This window comes from Danio rerio, chromosome 19, assembly GCF_049306965.1.
Source record: "Danio rerio strain Tuebingen ecotype United States chromosome 19, GRCz12tu, whole genome shotgun sequence".
Lineage (NCBI taxonomy): Eukaryota > Metazoa > Chordata > Actinopteri > Cypriniformes > Danionidae > Danio > Danio rerio.
Genome location: NC_133194.1, coordinates 29,727,625 through 29,751,096, shown reverse-complemented (window position 1 = coordinate 29,751,096; position 23,472 = coordinate 29,727,625). Strand labels below are relative to the sequence as shown.

General features: G+C 33.6%; 2 protein-coding genes across 3 annotated transcripts in view; both read left to right on the top strand.

Annotated features, from left to right (window-relative positions):
* The first annotated feature begins 19 nt into the window (after positions 1–19).
* Positions 20–17,947, top strand: gtf2h4 (general transcription factor IIH, polypeptide 4). Its single transcript, NM_199927.1, is given in 14 exon segments — positions 20–115; positions 443–558; positions 2,441–2,545; positions 3,330–3,461; positions 3,539–3,724; positions 7,244–7,352; positions 9,553–9,621; positions 9,779–9,862; positions 12,543–12,711; positions 12,793–12,923; positions 13,012–13,059; positions 16,822–16,900; positions 17,362–17,423; positions 17,506–17,947. Coding segments are annotated over 13 exon segments (1,401 nt in total). The 5' UTR covers positions 20–115; the 3' UTR covers positions 17,617–17,947.
* Positions 17,948–19,710: 1,763 nt separating this feature from the next.
* Positions 19,711–23,472, top strand: part of sh3bp5lb (SH3-binding domain protein 5-like, b) — a 43,350-nt gene continuing 39,588 nt past the window's right edge. For both annotated transcript variants that reach the window (XM_073931774.1, XM_681914.8), the window contains exons 1-2: positions 19,711–20,161; positions 20,379–20,441. In XM_073931774.1, the coding sequence (XP_073787875.1) occupies positions 19,916–20,161; positions 20,379–20,441 (309 nt within the window). In that variant the 5' untranslated portion in view covers positions 19,711–19,915. The remainder of the gene's footprint in view (positions 20,162–20,378; positions 20,442–23,472) is intronic.

Sequence of the window (23,472 nt, the reverse complement as noted above, 5' to 3'; positions counted from 1 at the left end):
ACAACATGGCTTCACACTGTCCGAGCTGAATGGCTAGATGACTGTTCATGAAGAAGTACAATGATGTGTATCACTTTATGCACTATTTAGTGCTTCCTAGCGCCTGTGAAACAAGGTAAGCAAATTGACTGTATAATAAATCTAAGTTTAAAGCGAGAATGACTACGATATATGATACATACATTTTCTAGGCATGAACTCAAGGCAGCAAGAATTTAAAGCATCTATTGTTCCTTAAATGCTCATTTCAATATATTGTTGTTGTTACCTTTGATATCAGTGTGTTTACGTTAGTGTAACCAACAAAGTAGATGCACTATAACATCTCAGTCAAAGATAGTGAACAATATGACTCCGTTTGACAGATAATGTTTTCTGATAGAGCCTAATGCAGGTCATTTTGATTTTTGTCTTTACATTTGCCCGTTTTTACCGTTTACAGATGAAGCTTCGCGTTCAGCTTCAGTGTAAGAACTTGCACGAGTATCTGAAAGAACTGACCCCAGAAATCCTCGACAGGCTCTACAATCACCCAGCAACATGTCTAGCAGTATACAGGTCCTTCTGTTATACACGCATTCATATTTACGTGTACACTCATAATGTTTTGCCTCTTGTTTAAACTGCTTATTTAAAATAAGCTGAGACAACTCGTTTCTTTAGATTTCTTTGGGAGAACCTAATTATATTAAGTTAATGTATACTCAAATTTGTTAAGCCAACTTAATTGATGTACGTTGTGACAACACGAATGAATTGTGTGGAACTTTATTTTGATCTGATTAGATCACATACTGTTCAAGCAAGTGGAGTTTATTTGGAAATAAAAAGCACAAATATTTTAGTAAACAGCAGTTCTTGCTTTGCTGTAAAAAGGACTTTTAAAAATGATACTTTCAATGAAATTTTTGTTAGTTTTTTTTTTATTTTACATCACAATAGTTTATAAATTAATATTTTAAAATTATATTTTCTAGGGGATGTAATGGTGCAAAATTATATTTATGTAGTATTTATAATCCATTTGATGATGATCTATTAACCTCTTTCCAATTAAAATTGTCGTAAATCATAAGTTTAGTCTTTCTTAAACGGCATTTACTATATTATTACTAAATCAAAAAAAGTTGAAAGAAAAGAAAGGACTTATATTATTATATAATGGAAGTATAAAACAATTTTATGAGGAACGTGCTAAAAACTATTTTAAATTCTACTATATAAAATACGTATTTTTAAAACACGTTTTACTCTTAAAAAGCAAGAAACTCAAATTCATAAATCTGAAACTGTTATTTTGCAAATTGAAGTTTTAAATAGTTTTTATTTTATTATTATTATTATTTGTGTGTGTGTGTGTGTGTGTGTGTGTGTGTGTGTGTGAGATCTTTTTTGGGTGGCGTAATAAACATTTCTACTAGTTTCCATTATTTTAGTATTGTCGTTATTGACCAACAATAATTTATATGTTTTGCAGAACTTCTGTATCATTTTGATAAAAAAGTCAAACTACTCTAATATCAGGCCTGTAGCCAGCCTAGTGAAAGGGGTGGTTCTTTTGTTCTAAAAAAATAGACCTTTTAGCAGTTATTTGACTCGTTTTTTTTTCTTTAATTATGAAGTTTCAATACTGCATTTTAGTGAGATTTTAAGCAGATTTTACACACTTTTACACACTTTTTGATGTGCCAAAATCATTTACTAAAGATTTAGAATAAAGAAATATGAAGAAGCTATTTATTTTAGGCTACTTTATGATATATAACTTGGGGAGAAAATAGGAGTCTGTTTAAAATTTTACATTTAAACTGTAGCCTATTGGCATTTATTAGACAAATATTCAACTAAATTTAGCCAGCACATTCAACTGTCCCCAGTCTCAGAATTTGGCCATTTGAATAACAAAAAATAAATGAACATAATAATAATGTAGGGCTTCACGATTTTTCTAGCTTCTCTTGTAAAAAAAAAAAAAAAAAAAGTATAATTGAAAATTCAAAGATAACAACAATAGCCTAATAAGTATTAATATGGGCCGCTTTTGGTGCTTCGCAACTTTTTATTGCTCAGTGTTTCTTTCAAGAATTAGGTCCAAGATTTAGAATAAAAGTTAATTATTAAATGTTTTCTACAACAATACAGGGAAAGCTGACTTAACGTGCATCAGATTTTGCTTGGTCTTAAAGCCTTTTTTCAATAGGTTATTTTGATAACTTGATGGACAAATTAGCTCATGTATGGGACAAATACCGGACCTTTGTCAGTTATGAAAACTTTCATATCTTGTATCTTTTATTTAAAGTTTATCTAATTTATTGACATTAATAACTTTATATATTGCTTAATTGTCCAAATACATTTTGAGACAATTTTACTATACACATATAAAATTTGAGATTGTTCTATGCTGATTTGTTCACTCTCGTTGGTTCTGATGCAGGGAACTTCCACCACTGGCAAAGAATTACGTGATGCGCATGCTGTTTTTAGACCATCCACTCCCCCAGGCTGCGGTAGCCCTGTGGGTTAAAAAAGACAGTCAAAAGTAAGTACACTATGGACCCTTTTCATAAGACTGTTATGACACGTATAACTGTCATGTCATCATAATCTTAAACTCTTGAAAGTTTTTAATATTTAGATTTTTTTTAAATGTATGATCATTTATATGCATTTATAAATTTGTTTTATCATCTTTGCGTCAAATTACATTAAGGAATTACCGCTTATGTGAGGTGTTTCTAATTCAGCGTCTATAGGAGTAAATCTGACATTATTTCCTCTTTTGGCTGTCGTTGTTAGTCTTACTCTATTTTCTGCTTTTTTCTGAAAGTCTTGATAACACCATCGAGGAGTTTTTCTTGTATTATTTCAGCAAATATGGTTGTAAAAAATATTTCTTGTGCTCTCCTATTCACTGCACTCTAAGTTTACCCAACTATGATGACTTTCGCTACTCAGAAACCCGGAAATGTGAAAAGGGTCCATTAGTGCCATCACTCTAAAACAAATCTTCATATTACAATGATTTCTAAATCATGTGACACTGATGACTGGAGTAATGCTGCTGAAAAATCCGGATTATAAGAAGTAAATTGAAAATTAAAAGCTGTTTTTTATAAATATAAAATATATTTATAGAAAATTATTGTCTTGTTTAAAGGAACAAATACAGACTTTTTACTTAGTTTACTTAGTCCAACACTGTTTGTTTTATATATATATATATATATATATATATATATATATATATATATATATATATATATATATATATATATATATATATATATATTATGCCTGTCTCTGCTTTTTCTTGTTTTTTGAAGAGACCATGATCAATGTGTGTCGGTGTTAACTGGGCTACGGCTCTGGCACAGTCAGCATCTTCAAGGTGGACTTCAAGGTTTCGTGCTCAACCCCGTGTTTAAGGACAACCTGAGAATAGCACTTTTAGGCGGGTGAGGAGCACAGTTTATATTCCAATCCATGCTAGCACTGCAGCAGCATATTCACTAATTTATGGGTCACTTGCCAGTGGTAAACCGTGGGCAGACGAGGGTGCCAATCTGGGTCCCGATCGGCATGCGAGGGATGTAGAGAGTCTGGACCGCTATGCTATGGAGCGCTGGGAGGTCATCCTTCACTTCATGGTGGGCTCTCCTAGCGCAGCTGTCAGTCAGGATCTGGCTCAGCTCCTCATACAGGCCGGGCTCATGAAGAGGTAAAGCATTACGTCACTCTACTGATGTGCCAGGCAAAGTTCAGGGCTTCTGTAGGGGATCTACAATTGTAAAATCTAAAATTTAAACCTTAAAATATATAAATTGAATTATGTTTTGTATTCTAGATTTTGTTTTTGAGTGAAAAAAATTGGTCTTGATTCTCCTTTTAATACTTCCTCAAAAATAATTCAAACATGCTTCCTCAGCACTTTACTGTCTTTTTAATTTTTAATTTGAATTATTTTATTTGATTATTTTAATGTTGGTTATAGCAAAAAATAGCTTTTGGTCAGTTTCCCATTTGCATTTTACCATTTTACACTGTGTAAATATGACGTGTAGTCATTTTTGACTGCAAAAAACACAAATATGACACAAATATATATATATTTTTAGGACTAGTTCTAGGTCTTAAATAATTTAAAATAGATCTTAATTTTCACATGTCCTTGTAATGCTCCCTCCTAAATTGAACCAAATATGCTCCCATGGTGCTTAAAAATATGGGTTTTTGTTGGTTTGTGCTGTTTGGATTCTATGGTGTTGTAATTTGGGCAGTTTTTTTATGTAGTAAATCTCCATTATTTAATATAACAATATAGGGTATTACTGGCCAACACTCTGGCATATAAAATGTGCACTCTGTATGTACAGCTCTGGTGTTGATTTAAGTATGATATATTTGAAATGACATTTTAATATACACTCAACAGCCACTTTTTTATTAGGTACACCTGTCCAATAGCTCGCTGATGCAAATTTCATATTAGTTAATCACACGGCAGCAACTCAATGTATTTAGGCATGTAGACCTGGTCAAGATGATGACCTAATGGCTGCAGTTCAAACCGAGCATCAAAATGAGAAAGAAAGGTGATTTAAGTGACTTTGAACATGGCATGGTTGTTAGTGCCAGACGGGCTGGTCTCAGTATTTCAGAAACTGCTGGTCTACTGGGATTTTTAAGCATGACCATCTTTAGGGTTTACAGAGAATGGTCCAAAAAAGAGAAAATATTCAGTGAGCGGAAGTTCTGTGGGAGCAAATGCCTTGTTGATGTCAGAGGAGAATGGCCAGACTGGTTTGAGCTGATAGAAAGGCAACAGTAACTGAAATAACCACTCGTTACAAGCGAGGTATGCAGAAGAACATCTCTGAATGCACAACACATCAAACCTTGAGATGGATGGGCTACAGCAGCAGAAAACCACTCTGGATGCCACTCCTTTCAACTAAGAACAAGAAACTGTGGAGTACAATTCGCACAGGCTCACCCAAAAGTAGACAATAGAAGATTTGAAAAATGTCTTTAATGCCTGATCTGATGAGTCTTGATTTCTGCTGTGACATTAGGATGGTGGGGTCAGAATTTGACGTCAACAACATGAAAGCAGGATTGCATCCTGCCTTGTATCGATGGTTCAGGCTGGTGGTGTAATGGTGTCTTGGCACACTTTGGGCCCATTAGTACCAATTGAGCATCATATCAATGCTACAGCCTACATGAGTATTGATCCCTTCATGACCACAGTGTACCCATCATCTTATGGCTACTTTCACCAGGATAACGTGTCATGTCATAAAGCGTGAATCATCTCAGACTGGTTTCTTAAACATGACAATGAGTTCACTGTGCTCAGATGGCCTCCACTGTCACCAGATCTCAATCCAATAGAGCACCTTTGGGATGTGCAGCCGACAAATCTGCAGCAACTGCGTGATGCTGTCATGCTAATATGGACCAATATCTCTGAGAAATATTCTTTAAAATCTTGTTGAATCTATACCACAAAGGATTAAGGCAGTTCCGAAGGCAAAAGGGGATCCAACTCGGTCCTAGTAAGGTATACCTAATAAAGTGGACAGTGAGTGTATATATTAAACATTATTCAGACACTTAGTAACAATGCATATTTAGTAAATGTGATGCACAAGCTGAATTGAGCTTATAATATATATGTTTCTTAATTAATTAAGAAATGTATGATCTATCTGAGTCTAATAAAGTTGATTGCTCCCTGGCCATCGAGAAGGAAGAGGCAGAGAACCTACAAACTTTAAATAACTGTAATAATGTATAAATAAAAAATAAAACAAACAGGTGGTGGCAGCTCCTCATGTCAAACTGAAAGCAAAGCAAAACAAACATAAAGTGTCCATGCCTGGTCCTCTCCTTTCCTGGTACTACTGTCTCTCCTCCATGAGACTTAAGACATGTGGCACACACCGGTGACAGACACTAAGACCAACGCCACTGGCTTTGTTCCGCTCTCACCGATCTTGGCCATGCTCCACTTGCTGCACTTATCTTATGAATTAATTGTTGTTTCAATATAGCCTTTTTATTAAATGAAAATGCAATTTATTGTATTTTGGTTTTAGTTTTTTTAAATAACTAGAATTTAATTGACTTTATTGTGCTTATGTCAGATCTCCTTAACTAGTTTGGAATAAGGATTGGAACTAGGCTTTGTAACTGCCATAACTGGCATTTATGTCTGTTATTTTCGCAATTGTATTTGACAGATTTCACAAAGGCTTTAGCTACTCCTAACTGTCAGCTGGTGCCGGACTCAGTTGTCTTTTTGAGGATGTGCCTCGACTTGATGCTTGTAGGGCAGCTGCACTTTGATGGCTGGATGACAGTGAGATGAGACCTCAGATTTGATCTATTGCATTTGGGTTGTCAATAACACAGCATTGCAACAGGCCCTAGTTTTAGTGTCGTTTTTCACAAGTCCAAATGTAGTTTTGTTTTGTATTATGACAACAAGTGAGACCAACATCATGATTTATCAATGTCAAATCAGCTTTACTCCAACAACTACATAAATGTTTCCAGTAGCTGTTAAGAAATGTTCTTATTCTGTCTAGAAGTTATAACCTCTTCCTCTTCATCATTGTCCGACAGCGAACGTTTGAGGCTTTAATCCGGTACTCTTCATTTCTTATATTTTGGCTGAATTAGATTTGTTTTGTCAGCCTCATCTCATGTGGAAAGTAATTGTTTCATGAGTCGTCAGAAAAGTGGAATACATTCATATAAATACATAAGATTTTAAAAAGAAGGTGTGTCCTTAAACCATCATTGGGGGATGAGGGGTTTGTAAATCATACTAAAATGTATGAATGAGATTGCACAAACTGGCATTGGTTTTGTTGTTTCAGTTGTTTCAGCATGTAAAGGCTCCACCATCTTCTGGAAAGCAGCAGGTCATTTGCATTTACAGATCCACACACAAAAAAACGTTTTTTTTTTTTTTTGCTCTTCCACAAACTGATAAGCTATAATAAATGTTCTGTGCGGGGTTTCCAGCTGAAACTTTACAGACACTTTCTGGTGACAACAGATTTATTTAATCTTTTATGAAAAGGGCATAATTTATCACCTTTAAATTTTATTTAAATAAGTAAAGGTGTGAAAAATTTTACATTTGACTTGCTGAATCCAGAAGAAAAACTTGTATTAAATTGTATTAATTAATTAATTAATTAATTTATTTATTTTTATTCCTCAGCGAGACTGGTGAGGCTCCATGCATCACATCAGCAGGGTTTCAGTTCCTGCTGCTGGACACGGCATCTCAGTTGTGGTACTTCACCCTGCAGTACCTCAAAACAGCACAGGTCAGTGTGTGTGGTGTGATAATCCAGGCTTGCATAATTTGGTTTCATGATTGGACTGACATTTTGATGAGGGTCACAACTGCCTAATGAGGCTTTGATGATGTTATTTTTCAATTACTCTTAATATTCTGTTATTGTTGTTCAAGACAGGGGATTACATTTTTTTTCAGACGCCATGGACCATTAAATATCCTTGTAAGAATTGTTTTCTTATGTAAAGTCTCAACTTATACTGTTAAGAAATAGATATTATTTATTTGTAAAATCTTTTACATAAGTGCATTTTTTACTGATTAAAATACTGTATTTACTTGGATAATTTGTATTTATTTATTTGTATTTTGTTTTTTAATTTCTTTCTTTAAATAAAAATTTGGATATTTATAGAATTATTTGGATAATTATTATTAGAATAATGCGTAAAGCAAAACAAATGAAAACTAACTAAAATGAAAAAATAAAATAAATCAAACCTAGCTCGAGCAAACTAAAATAATATAAAAACAGCAAGATACTGTATGTGTGTGTGTGTGTTTGTGTGTGTATTCATTCATTCATTCATTTTCCTTCGGCTTAGACCCTGTTTACACTAATACAATTTAGTTTTAAAACAGCGTTTTAGAATGAAAAAATCCGGGTCCACACCAGTTTCACCTAGTGTTTCTAAACAGCTATCCGTTCACACTATACCGCTGAAAATGTATCATGTGACCACACACACACTCTGGCATGCACTGCAGCATATGCACGCTTTGGAACCCCAGGCAGTCAGCGGGTGCTTTAAGCATATCTACCCAGTTGAGAGCTGTGCACATTGGACTATTCATCAAGGACCTACTGCTTGATCTAATCTCACTATATGTGTTATGTGATATTTAGTTAATCTTGTTTTCTATATCTAATGACATATTCCCTGACTTTGGTCTTTTAAATGTATTACTTGTTCATAGGTAACGTGTTTTGGCTGAGCGCAAAGATAATTCCATAGATTGTAAAAGATATGGACGTAGTATCCGTGACGTCACCTATAGGTTTATGAAGAGCCCAAAAGAAGCTACCAGTAGCCGTGGCCAACCGGCGCTGTTTTGTCATCGCATTAACCGGGGCATACCAAATAAGGGCAAAGAAGCGGAGGAAGTCTGAACTTGCAAATAAAGGATGCAGGACTGAACTGTCTGTAGGCTACTTAATTTTGAGGAAAAAGCCCCAATCAGTCTGCAGCCACGTATTCGTTTTCAGATGTCTCCGTTTTCCCCCTATCCACACTGACACGAAGCGGCAGCGTTTTAAAATGAAAACGGCCTCTTCAGCGTTTCCATAAAGCTCAGTTTTTGGGTGCTCGAAAACTGTGCCGTAGTGTGGACAGATGGCATAACCCTAGCAAATCTTATGCGTTTTAAAACTAAAACATATTAGTGTAAACAGGACCTTAATCTCTTATATATCAGGGGTTGCCACAGTGACATAAATATATATATATATATATATATATATATATATATATATATATATATATATATATATATATATATATATATATATATATACACTCTATATATATATATATATATATATATATATATATATATATATATATATACTCTATATGCCATACTCTATGATGCATTTATCATAAGCCAGCTACCATGTATTACTTTTACTGCAGAACCATACAAACTCAGAAGAAAAATTATGAATAAACTTTGTGCATAGCAGCATGAAGCTTCTGAGTACTGTCAGGCAAAGATAAACAACTTAGCATGGCACAACAGTGTGCTTTTCCCTTTCTAACATATTGAAGAAAAAAGTATTCTTGCTTTGCCAACCTTACACAACAAAAGTTGAAAATTTGAAGCAGCAACCAAAAACGGCTTCTCTATCTTATGAAAACACATGGCTTCATGCTGATTCCTTCAATAGCTAGACGTCTGGATGAAAGTACTTTGTAAGACTGTGGGGTGAGAGTTCCTACACTGCATTGCATATGTGCACAAAAAAATATTTTATTGAATATGATTGTGAAATACAAATGTTTGGATGGCAATAGTGAATTATTCAGGACTCGCACCTTCTCTTCCAGCCTGATATTTTTTTTCCCCCTCAAGATGTTTACATGATGACTTTTCATTCCGTCAGTCTGTTTGTTCATGTAAATGTGGTTCCACCTCCTTATTAACAGTCTAATCTCTTTCCTTCATAGTCGAGAGGAATGGACCTGGTGGAGATTCTTTCCTTTTTGTTCCAGCTGAGTTTTTCCACTCTTGGAAGGGTGAGTGCTGCTTTTACTACAGTACGCCCAGAATAACATATGAGTCATAGATAAAAGCTATTACTTATCGTAATTAAATTAAAGAAGCCACTCTGCCTTTCTCTGCTTGGTTATTAAAAGGTTTTGCTTTGTAGTCTGATTGTTGTTTTTCTTGTAGGATTATTCTGTGGAGGGCATGAGCGAGTCCCTGCTCACATTTTTGCAGCATCTACGAGAGTTTGGTCTGGTTTTTCAAAGAAAGGTCTGTCATTTAGTGAAAATACTAAATTTAGATCAAAGATCAAAACCCAAACTTTTGAATGATGTACATAGAATTTATTTTAATATATTTGACAATACAGTTGAAGTCAGAATTATTAAACCCCCTGAATTATTAGCACTCCTGTTAATTTTTTTCCCAAATTTCTGTTTAACGGAGAGATTTTTTAAACAAATTTCTAAACATAATAGTTTTAATAGCTTATACCTGATAAATAATTTATTTTATCTTTGCCATAATGAAAGTAAATAATATTTGACTAGATATTTTTTCTAGACACTTCTATACAGGTAAAAGTGACATTTAAAGGCTTAACTAGGTTAATTAGACAAACAATTAAAATGATAATTTTAACCTTTAAAATGTTTTTTTTTTTTTATTCTAGACAAAATAAAACAAATAAGACTTTTTTTCCGGAAGCGAAAATATTATCAGACATACTGTGAAAATTTCCTTGTTAATTTTCCTCTGTTAAACATCATTTGGTAAATATTAAAAAAAAAAAAAAATCAACTTTATGCTCATTGGGGCTGAATTCATTTAATGAAGTATATTAAAATCAGCACTGTTGTAAATAAACACACACACACACACACACACACACACACACACACACACACACACACACACACACACACACACACACACACATTCATTATTTTTGAGTAATATATTAAGAAGTGTATAAATTAAAGTAGAAGTCATTTTTCTTTGTCTTCATATTTTTGTGGAAATGGCAATATTGTGCCAATCCAGAAAATGTATGTTTTTACATTTTTTTGTTTGTTATTTAGTCTTATACAAGTATTTTCAATCAAGGACACGTTAAACTGATCAAAAGTGAAAGTAAATGCATAATATAATGAAAGATTCTATATATTTTTAAATTTACAACTGTTGTTGTTGTTGTTTGTTACCTATATTTCTATTTATCAGTGATTCCCTAATTAAAATATATCACCATTTTCACAATAATTCAAGAATACTTGACAGATTTTATACTAAGTGAACTTGTTTTTAAAAACATCTTCTGAAAGAAAGACTTTTAAGTCATGTATCATATATGACAGTGAAAAAATTCTGTTTTTAATGTAATATTGATAGTGTATTTTTGTCACCTCTTTATCTTATTGATTTATGAAGTTGTTGGAGTTTTTCGGTGAACTGTCCCTTTAACTATATTTAAAAATAAACACGACCAGTCAAAAGTTTGGGGTCATTTTTTTTTTCATCCTTTTTTATTTTTTAAAGAAAATTATTCTGTTTATCAATGCGGCATTTATTAAACAAAAAAATTGTTAAATACTTTTTTATTAAATATTTATTTATTACTTTTAGTATGTAGTTTCAAGTAAAATGATTACTCCAAATCAGGGCATGCATATATATATATATATATATATATATATATATATATATATATATATATATATATATATATATATATATATATATATATATAGGGGGAAATAAAATAAAAACATGTGGTGCCCTTTGTTATAGCTCCAGGGCCCAATATGTTCCTAATATTGTCCTGCAAACAACTCTTTAAAAAAAAAAAAAAAAAAAAAGTAAATAAATAAATAAATAAAAAACCACAAAGTAAACCATATTAATTATTATTATTAATTCATTGATTTTCTTTTTGGCTTAGTCCCGTTATATTATTATTATTATTATTATTATTATTATTATATAGGCCTTGCTCGAAAGCAATCATGCAAACCAGGTTCTGCTAAAAAAATCTTTGCTCAGTATCTGGTGCACAGCGGCAAGACATTTGGCAGCAAACTATGACTTTATTTTAATGACAAATGTGTAATACTACTGCTAATTTAAGTTTTTATTAATAATATGCTTATGCAATGAATGACTGCTAACTGATCAAATGTTAGAATATGTAAACTTTTTTAGTTATATAAAATTAAAAGCCTGGGTGCTGATCCGCAGAGTACTATTATTTTGAGGGCGATATCAAGCTCAGATTTGGTTGGCCAATCAGCAAAATGAAAATCCAGCCAAATTCTTTTTTTTTCTTCTTTTTTTGTGAGTAAAAGAAAAACCAAAAAACGTCCGTTTTCTAAGTTTTCTTTTTTTTTGTTCGAAAACGGATATAGAATGGACAGAAAATACCCTGATTACTCCAGTCATTGTTGCTTTTACTACAGTTACATTCATAAAATTAATAATAGTAATAATATTCAGTATTAGAGTGATTTCTAAAGGATCATGTGAAACTGAAGACTAAAGTAATGAAGCTGAAAATTCATCTTTAAATCACTGGGGTAAATGATTAAATTAAATGATAAACTACTTTTAAAATGTTATTTTATAGTGCAATAACATTTTACAATTGTACCGTATGTTTGATTAAATAAATGCAGCCTTGATGAGCAGGAAAAGTTTATTTTAAAACATTAAAAAAATTCTACTGTCCTCAATGTATATATCTACAAGAAAACATCTACTCTAAATTGAAATCACATTTCTAATAATAACAGTTAAATTGTATTTTTGACCAAATAAACGCAGCCTTGGTGTACAGAGCAGATTAAAACAAAACCATTAAACAATTGTGCAAACTTTAAACTGGTAGTGTATGCTAATGTAAAAACAAGCGCTTGCACTGCTTTGCATCACTCCCTGTATCTTTTTTCCCCAGAGGAAGTCAAGAAGGTACTACCCTACGAGACTCGCCATAACTCTCGCTGCAGGAGTCACTGCAAACCCAGCCTCGGGATCTGCCTCTTCTGCACTGGGAGCAATACCAGGAACAGGAGACACTGGATTCATCGTTGTAGAAACTAATTATCGCATATATGCCTATACAAGTATGTCACACACTGATATTTGTCTACCACTTTACAAGATCATTCACGGAAAGGAGTACTAACTCTTTTTCTGCCTGACAGACTCTGAACTTCAGATTGCACTGGTCGCTCTGTTTAGTGAGATGTTGTATCGGTTTCCTAACCTGGTGGTTGCACAGGTCACCCGAGAGTCTGTGCAGCAGGCCATCAGTAACGGCATCACCGCACAGCAGGTGAGAGAGAGACCACCTGTTGATCTGTCCATTGGTTTGTCTTGTTTTTTTTTTAAAGGGCTGATTTGATTTCTATTTTATTTTTCAGATTATTCACTTCTTACGGACCCGAGCACACCCAGTAATGCTTAAACAGGTAATTGGTATTAGGTTTATACTTGTTGAGGTTTAGAAATGTGTGCAAAATGAATTTAGAAATACAGGTCGCTCTTTATTTGAAGGTACTCTAGCTATTAGAAAAACATTAATTATAGTGCTACACAATATACTGCAATTATCACAATTATAGTATATGCAATAAACACATCGACAACATGAATTACATTTATTTTATGCATTCCCCACCTACCCAGTCCAAAGCTGAACACAGAGCTGAATATATATACTAATGGCAGGAGTCGAGAAAAAAGAGAGGAAAATGTTATCAGAGTCAGAATATCTGCTGAGGTTTTCACTCCTTCGTAGTGTTTAAAAGACTAAATGTTCGCAACATGTCAGTTTATTCATAAAAATGTGCATTTGTATAATGTTAAAATTATTGTTTTTAGCAGAATTATTTATTATAAGCATATTTATATTTGTTTTAATAATAAAAACAAGTTTAGATTTGTCCTCCTGTCTGAATTTAGAGACGTTTGCATCACCATGGGGCATAAGAATAGGATGGGCGTTTGGATATAACTAAGTTTTTTGACCACATTTCATTGTTATTGTTAATTTCTTTTTTGTTTGCTGGAGATTAGAACCAAATTTAGAAATAGTTTTTCCTTGCGCTTAATAAATGAAAATGAGGACGCATGGAGGAAGCTCATTCTTTATCCTCGCGCTGCAGATGGTCTGTTTTACTCTTTTCACGCTAATGAAGCATTCAGCTTTTCCTCTTACAAAGTTTGCCATGTAAATAGCAAATGCGCCATGGTGCAACACAACTGACTCTTAAAGGGAAGATGAGACTCTGATTGGTTTAATGGACATTATGCTCAAAACATACCTAAAACTTATTAAGCAAATCATATTTTTCCATCCTTAAAATAGCAAAAGTGGATTCAGACATGCTTTTAATGCTTTTGTGCAATGAGCTTTAGACTCTGCGCCTAGATCATTAAAATAGAGCCCTAAAAGTTATATATACATTATTTGGGTGATTTTTTTGGGGGGGATATGTGCACCAGATTCAAAGTTTCATCTTTGAGAGACACATGAAGATTTTCTTTTATTACATTTTCATAAAATTTCTTCTACTTAAAATTCTATGTGCAATTCATAATCGCTTTATTTAATAAACAAGTTTAATTTTAGGTTTTACTCACATAATCGCATATATACAGCTGCATGTATTAAACATAATAGTTCTAATAACTAATTTATTGTGTCTTTGCCATGTTGACAGTACATGTAATGTATTTAGCAAGATACTAGTTTTCAGCTTAAAGTGCAATTTAAAAGCTTGAGGTTAAAAGCTAGGTTAATAAGGTCATTAAACAGCAATGGTTTGTTCTTTCTTAAGGGGGCTAATAATATTGACCTTAGAAGTTTTTAAATTTACTTTGTTTTTCCAGCCAAACAATAAAGAAATAAGACTTTGTCTCAAAGAAAAAATAAATGGGAAATATTATATAAAAAAACGTTGTCTTCACCTGTATGTGTGTGCGTGTGCGTGTGTGTGTGTGTATGTATGTTTGTATGTTTGTATGTATGTATGTATGTATGTATGTATGTATGTATGTATGTATGTATGTATGTATATATATATATATATATATATATATATATATATATATATATATATATATATATGTATGTTAGGTATGCTGTTTAACTGCTTATCAATGCAAATAAATAATCAGCCAATCGCATAGCACAATTTTGCTACAATTTTGTACAGGCTCACTATTACTGGAAAACAGCAGAGTGGAAAAAGACTGCCTTGTCAGATGGAACTGCAATGAATTCTGCAGTGACATATAGATGGAAGGGTCTGAACTCACCATAAACAAAAGAAAGCATGGATCCATGCTGCCTTGTTTAAACAGTTATTCATGTAATGTACTCTTGTCACACTTTGGTCTTCTTGGAACCATTTTAGGAAAAGAGTCACAGCTAGTGAATTTTATTGCTGATCATGTCCATCCTTTTATGACCACAGTGTACCCATTTTGTGATAACTAGCTACTTCAAGCAGGATAACACTCCATGCCACAGCTCAAATAATCTCAAACAGGTTTTGTAAACATCAAATGGCCTCCAAAGTCACCAGATCTCTATCCAATAAACCACTTTTGTGATGTGCTGGAACGGAAGATTCATATCACGGATGTGCATCCGACAAATCTACAGGAAGCTGTGTAATGCTATCATGCCAGTAGGAAGCAAAATCTCTGAGGATAATTCTCTGCACCTTAAATCTTTGCCACAAAGAATTTGGGCAGTTCAGATCAGTGAATGAATGTGTGTTTATATGTTATTAAAATTAAATCTCTTTAGGGTTTTATACACTTATTAAGGATTGACGTGAATATAGTAATTAAGACAAAAGTTATTGTAATGCTTTTTCAAAATGTGCAATAATATCTTGATTAAACTGCACAGCTCATATGGATCTGTTTTTAAGAATTTATAATGTTTTTGTAGCTTTTAAGTAAATGAAAGTTGTCACTAAAATGGCAGAAAGCCCACTCTAAAAAGTATTATTAGTATTTCAAAGATTAACCAAACCTTAGGGGGTTGGAATTACAAAAGGGCAAGTAAATGATGCCTATTAAATTAGTTCAAATTGTTTTAGTTATTTAAAAATTAAATGCTTAAAGGCATAGTATTTAATTTTTTTCCACTAGAGGGTGAATATCCTCAACAAACAAAGGGGTTGTTTGATGACTCTGTGACTGGAATCATGGAAGTTGTCATCTTCATTACATGGGGACACTGCAGAAAGCATTATTATCATAGTAGTGTGAAGCAGAGTAAAAGTCTGAAATGTTTGGATGCGTTGTTTTTGTATTCACATTTAAAAATGTCATTATGTTTACAAACCTTGCACACTGAATCTGATATGTAGTGATTAATCTATTGGAAAAAATTGATGAACATTTCAGAGTCAATTCAAGCAGTGATGTTTCATTCTCTTTCTTCATATTAGAATAAGAAAGAAGAATAAATATTGCGTTCATCCAATCCACTGCAAGGAGAGGAAGGAGAGTTCACCTCCTTATTAAACAGCTGCCTGGGATTATCCTGTAATGCAAGTTTATTTCAGGAAATCAATAATTTTTAAAAAATATTTTGCTTGAGATACATCAAACATTATTATCCGTAAATGGAACGCAAGCACTGAAGCAATTGCAGACAAGTGTGACACGGCATCAAAGCAGCTAAGCTTTTATTATGCAACAATCCACCGCTTTCGGTTCTTCCAGTTGTGATAACATAGGGAGGGAAGCGTTTGTTCATTATTTTTTTTATCGTATAAAAATATATATTTTAGGGCTCTGTTATAAATTCTCAAATAAAATGCACAACATATTAAAATGTTGTTGATGCTTCCCTGTTTTTGATCAAATCAAACCAGAAATCGAGGGTATATCTAATTCATTCTGCGTCACTAGTTAAATTGCTTATATCTCTGGATTTCAACATTCTCCGAAATATTTTAGATAATATAAGTAAGCAAAATATATATCACAGCTCTTGTAGTTTTAGGATATTTTAATGAGGAAAATTACATAATGTGCCTTTAACTTAAAATCCCATTAATGTCCCCTGTAGACTTGGATGTCCCTTAGGTGTCACCCTTGTGCAATATGCCAGTTACTATCATGTAAATGTTATGCTGCTACTGTATGTAAATAATTATGGCCTAAACATGCATAAACATGTTTAGTGTGTGTGGTTTTGTTTTTAGACCCCCGTTCTCCCCCCAACCATCACAGATCAGATCAGACTGTGGGAGCTTGAGAAAGATCGCTTGCAGTTTACCGAGGGTGAGTGTGTCTCTGTGCATATAAGATGAGCTTTTTTTTTTTTTTACTTCCTAGCCAATTTGCATTTCCCATTAAGTCAATTTGTGTTTTACTTCAGACAGCTCAATTACATATTAATATTGCATTAGTAATTTCAGTGACTTAAATAATACACTGTCAGCTTCATTTAAAAGCAGCCTCTGGGAATGGCTGTCTCCATTTCAATATATATAAAAGAGAAATTGCATATTGATGATATTATAGCATGGAGAATTTGTTTCAATTCCGTGGATGACCTACACGGTTCATTCTCTCAAATGTAAATGTCAGACTGTATGAGAAATGTGTTGGTGAAATGCAATGTAAATAATGCATTTGCATTGGAATAAGAGTGGGGTTGAGGGTCATAAATGGCATCTAAATATATGCAGACATCTCAGTGATGCATTTTGTTTTCTTTAACTACTATGTTTTTCTTGCAGGAGTGTTATACAACCAGTTTTTATCCCAGGCTGATTTCGAAGTGTTGCGGGACAGGGCTCAGGTAAAAAAAAAAACTTGTACTTTCTACTTGTATTACCAGCACTTATACATTGAGTACTGATTGTTATACCTCTGTCCTGCAGGGTTTAGGAGTGCTGGTGTGGCAGAATCCCGCTCACAGGGTCATGGTGGTGACTCCTCATGGACACAGCGAGGTTAAGAGATTCTGGAAGAGACAAAAAAGCCATTCATAAGGGAAAAACTTAAAGTATGCAGTAAGAAACCTAGTAAACAGTAGGTTCATGTAATCTTTTAGCTCTGAAAGATTACATAAACTTACTGTATACTTATTATTGAATTTATGCTTACAAATGAACAGGAGGACTATTTTTGTGCATTTTACTGCAAGTTGATCTGGGTAAAAAAAACAAAGTTTCTATGCATAGTTTGAAGCCTTTTGCTGTTCATGTGACAGTATGTGCATTATTATTCTGTTATTGACTTGATTTCGCTTTTGTAGTGTATAAATTTGCTACACGTTTGTGTCCAAGGTAAACTGACCAAAATAAACACTGTTTACAATGAGCGCTCTCACTTTTGTTTGATAACATGGAAATTTAGTCAGTGAAATTGACAACATGGAAATTTAGGCCATGAAATTTACATTTCAGTCACAAGTAATTAGGAGGGAAATAACAGAGTTCAGTTTCAGATATAAATTTGAATAAATTAGTCTTAATGGGCAAATGTTACAAAAACATCCCGGTCATGGTTTTTAAGAATTATTATTGAAATAAAAGTATATGGTATAATAAATGTTAATTTTTAGGACAGTTCCTTAAAAATGACTCTAATGGTTCTCCCAAACAACATCATTCTTCCAAACAACTATTCATTTTGTATATAATATTATTACGTAGTATGTCATTTTAAACAGGGATTGAAAGCAATAAACAACTTGTTTTCAGATGTGCTTAATTATTAAGCAGGTTTTCCTATTTTTAAATGGCCCAAAATAAGATGCAATTCTTAATGAACAGTAAAAGTATCCACAAGATGTTTGCAGTATTTTAGAAACTGTATGCTTACTGGGGTAACGGTGAAAAATTAGATTAAAACAGGTCAAAAATAAATTGAGTTCATTTGCAAAACAATAATTTAAAAAATTGATTTGTTTATATTACCATGATTTAAGAACATGAATAAAAACCAATTAAAAAAAATAAAGATTTTAAAAGCTACAATGAAAAAAGAATGAGAAGTACAAAAAAAAAAAAAAAAAAAACAGAGAAGAAAAATACAAGAGAAAATTATGCTGGTCCCTCTATCTCCTACCTTGAAAGGTTAATTTTCTTGCCCAGCTTTTCATGCCAAAACATTGAAATTTGGGACTGTTTGGTTTATATATATATATATATATATATATATATATATATATATATATATATATATATATATATATATATATATATATATATATATATACCTTGTATGTAATGTTTTAAAGTAATGTGAAGAGAACATCTGAACCATATATATTTTTATTACACTTTATCAATTTGTGTCTGATTATTTTAAACACATTTTAAAGGATGTTATAAATCTCTACTTGAGCAAAAGGAATAGACTCATTCATGTATACTGAAGAATTTATAAAGGAGTGTTCATCTACAGTTTGCCTGATTATAAACATTTTATTTGCACTTATTTTTTCCCCTGATTGTTCCCCAAATAAAAAAAGTTTTACTGTAATGCCAAACAAAGGAGTTCTTGATTGAATTGCTATTAGTTCTGGACTGGTAAATTGGCATGTTGAATTATGCCTTTCTAAGTAGGTTAATAAAAATGTATATCAAATAAGAACAGTTTGTGGTTAATTAAAAAAAAAGGTATTTACCCTAATAACTTGCATAGTTTTATGTTGTATATGACATTTTTATAAGTGAAAATTCACACCATTTTTTTGTTTACATTTTTATTTGGTTACTTTATTGGTTGTTAGCCCACAATTTAACTAATCAATGTCATTAGACGTCTGAAATTAAATAAGCAAACAGATTCTGAATGTGGCTTATGCCCTAATGAATTTAACGTTAGTATTCATTTACAAACAAGGCAGAAACTTTAAAGTTGATTTTCATGGAAAATGTTTGTAAGGACCGAAACAAAAAGGCAGCTAACTAGAGAGAGAGAGAGAGAGAGAGAGAAAAAAAAAGAAAGACATGAAAAAACGGGAACTACCATTGACAATAACAGTGACCGCTATCACTGTGTTTATGATCCCTGAGCAGTGCACTCTGGAGAGGCTGTGATTTCTGCAGTTAGCCGTGAAGCTAACGGTTCAGCCCGGGTCATTCTGCGCTGTCAGCTCCACGGCATGACGCTGTCGCTGCAAACAACACGCCTGCGCCGTTAATTCACACTGATTCACCGATTATGTAGCACTTTACCGACAGATTCTGGGGTAAATACATATTTATAAGCATGGCAAACATTTAAGCGCCTGCATATTCTGACTTGTAAGAGCAAAACGGGTCATTCTCGAGGCCACGGATGGAACCGGGGCGGCAGCGTGAGAACCCCCCCGGATCCGGGGAGCCCGAGTCGGGGGAGTGGAGAGAGGAGAGCGCCGGGTTGGAGGCTGGAGAAATAGACGACACCCTGAAAAACAGAAGCGGGGATGGAGGAAACGAGGAAACCACGAGCAAAACCGACAACACGGAAGCGGTGGAGAAAGATAAGACTGAGTTTGATGAAGATGAGGAGCAATATGAGGAAGAGCTGGACCCAAGGATCCAGGTATTGAGATAAACTTGATGTTGTGACAGGTGCATTGATTTATGACTCGTATTATCCACAGTATGCAATTAGTTGTTTATATTAGCACTGCAGGTTATTTATGGGCATTTGCTCATATAACGCTCATATAACGCTCCTTTCGTCATTTAGATAATTTTATTGTTATATTAATAGTAAATGATAGTACATTTTTCTTCCCTGTTGTTCCATGTGTCAGGAGGAGCTGGAACACTTGAATCAGGCCAGTGATGAGATCAACAGACTGGAACTACAGCTGGATGTGAGTCATTTCTGAGTTTGTGTTTGTAATCTCCTATTCAATGGTAGTAATTAATTGTTAAAGGGATAGATCACCTTAACTAAATTTGTGGTTCATTTACTTAAAGCCTTACAAGATGTAAGTGTCTGCTTTTTTTCTTCAGTAAAATAATAAAGACTTTTAGGAGAAACTGGTGCTTGGGGATTCATATAGTCAACAGCTACCACCAGCACTTTAAGAGTAAAAAAGAAAACAAAACATACAGAGGCAAAAGTAAAATAATATGTTGAGATTAGGAATGGGCTGGAATAATATTCTGATGGAATAACTTTGGATAAAAAATCACTCTCTTAATATGTTCATTTTAAATGTCTGAGTAACAAACAACTTTTTCCCTCGATCAACAAAGTATATTTTATAAAAAAAACATTGAAAAAGTATATCTTATAAAAAAAAATTTGAAAATATTTTGGAACAGTAAACATGTCAGGCTAAATGATTAAAATAACTAATTTTCTTCTGCTGTTTTTATTAGTTTCAAAAACAGATTTCTTTATAACTTGAAAAGGCATCCAGGGCTCAACAATAAGGACTGCCCGATGGCCCGGGGCCAGCGTGTGAGATGCTCGGGACAGTAGACAGGATCGTTACTGGCCCGATCGGGCCACTAATGCCCTGTCACTAAAGTTTAATTTGCCTGTGACTATTTGCCAATTGCGTGCAAATACAGTCAGAATAGAGAAACCGTTTGTGTTTTTAAGCCTTCAAATGCTACCTTCTCGGTTCCTCTTATCTGATTGGATGTTGTGAGGGTATTTTTTTTCCGTAACAACCAGTACAGCTAAGAGACAGCAACATGGCGGCAACATCAAGTGATGATGCTAAAGGAAAACATTCGTCTCTAACGTCTTGGAAGCAGACATTTACAAGGGTACACCACGACTACAAAAAAATGAAGTGATGTTTTGTACAGTTTGCCGTTAGTTTGGCAGGTCAGTCAACTTTTGTTTTGCAATAAAATACCTGCACCTTTTGCTACTTTTGTTTGCAAAACATGTTATTAACATTTTTTAAATTCTAGATTTACAAACATTTTGATACAAACAGCTATTAACTTTGTTGGTGGGGCCAGTGACAATATTGGCAGGGAGAGTAAAAAACTGAACCACTGGTCCGATCGGGCCAGTAGAAAAAATCCTTAGCGTTGAACCCTGGCATCTTTGGATATCTTTCTTATCTTTGGATATAAAGTACTGTTCAGGGTAGGGTTGCACCAACTGTTTGTAAGTTCTTAAACTGGGACATGAAGTTTACACTAGGGGCTTAATACTACTAGCTAGTTTGTAACTAAATTTGGTCTTAATTTGGTTGTTGCACCACGTGTTCAGGCAAACCATTGTTAGTAGGTCATAAGCTTTCTATAAAGTCATGCTTAGTCGCATTGAATGACGTAATATCCTATAAAAAGCATTCAAATTGTTAAACTGCTTTAAAATTCTGCAACTAATCCATCTATATAACTGTCTTATGAAAATGAAATGACGAATTACACTTTTATAGTACATTACATTACTGTCAGTCACTATAACAGACGAAGCACATACCTGCATCGCGAGCCGTGAATGCACGCAAAATACACATGAAGTTATCAAAACAATAAACTTGGTTTTTTATATATAGAATTGAAGTCAGAATTATTAGCCCCCCTGTTTGTTTTTCCCCAATTTCTGTTAAATGGAGAGAAGATTATTATTATTTTTAATAATTCTGACTTCAACGGCATATCCTACACATGAAAGACAAAAGAGAAGGGAGAAAAACTCAGTCATGAAGAAATTCTCATTTTAATTAATGAATACAATAAACAAAACACTCCTTGCAGGAAAATTAAACAATTCTTTCACAGACCGAAAAAATTTGAGATTTATGAGGAAAATAAGGCTGTGAGTAGTGGGAGATCATTCTTCAATATTATCGTGAGGTTCTTAATGTAAACTAATCTCGCTGTCATCTCTTTTCTACCATTATACATGGGGGAGGCTGCTGTGAATATTTAGTTGGAACGTATTGTTACGTTTAAACTAAGTTCAGTAGTGCAACACAGAAATATTTATTAGTGTGCAAGTTGTAACTTGATGTCTCTTTAAGTCACAACAAGGCTGTGCTGTTACCGGGCCCTGGTCTAGAGCATGTTGGTTTGCTGGCGTTTAAGCGATTTTTATATGTTTACTGAATTGTGGGCTGACCATGAGCTTTTGATGTGGAGGGTTTTTATTTTTGCTTAAGATACTGTTGCTCTAAAAAGTAAAATAAAAGTCTTAAAAACATGTAAAAAAAAAAAATTAAATAAAAGAAGAAAAAATGTATATAATGTAGGAACGGTAAAACTTTGCGATTTTTAAAACCTTGACTTTTCCAAACCACGGTTAATCTTAAAACCGTTATCATCCCATGCCTAGTTGAGATCTTATAAAGGAAAACAATCAGTTTAATCAATGCAAGAAAGTGACTTTAAAAAAAGTGAACATTTACAACTTCATTTCCTTCAATCCAGGAGTATCCAAACTTGGTCCAAACTTTAGATCCAACCTTCTTTAAAACACCTGGCTGGAAGTCTAGTATACCTAGAAAGAGCTTGATTAGCTGGTTCAGGAGTGTTTTATTGGGGTTGGGACCAAAATGTGCAGGACAGTGGCCCTCCAGAACCGAGTTTGGACACCCCTGTTCTAGTATATCTAGTAAGAGCTTGATTAGCTGGTTCAGGTGTGTTTGATTAGGGTGGGAGCTAAACTCACCAGGACGCTGACCCACCAGGACCGAGTTTGCACAGCCCTGCTTTAATTCACAGCCTCAGCAAATGGTCCTAAATAATGTTCATTTTTTTGCACAAACTGCTTGTTTTACTTCATACTACCTCAGTGTATTGTCATGAGCCACAGGTGTTACTTTTGTTTAGAATTAATATGTTGTTTTGACTCTTTCTTTAATGTTCTACCTGCTAATAAAATCAGATACATCTTGGATGACCTAGGTGGGAGTAAATGAAAGGATT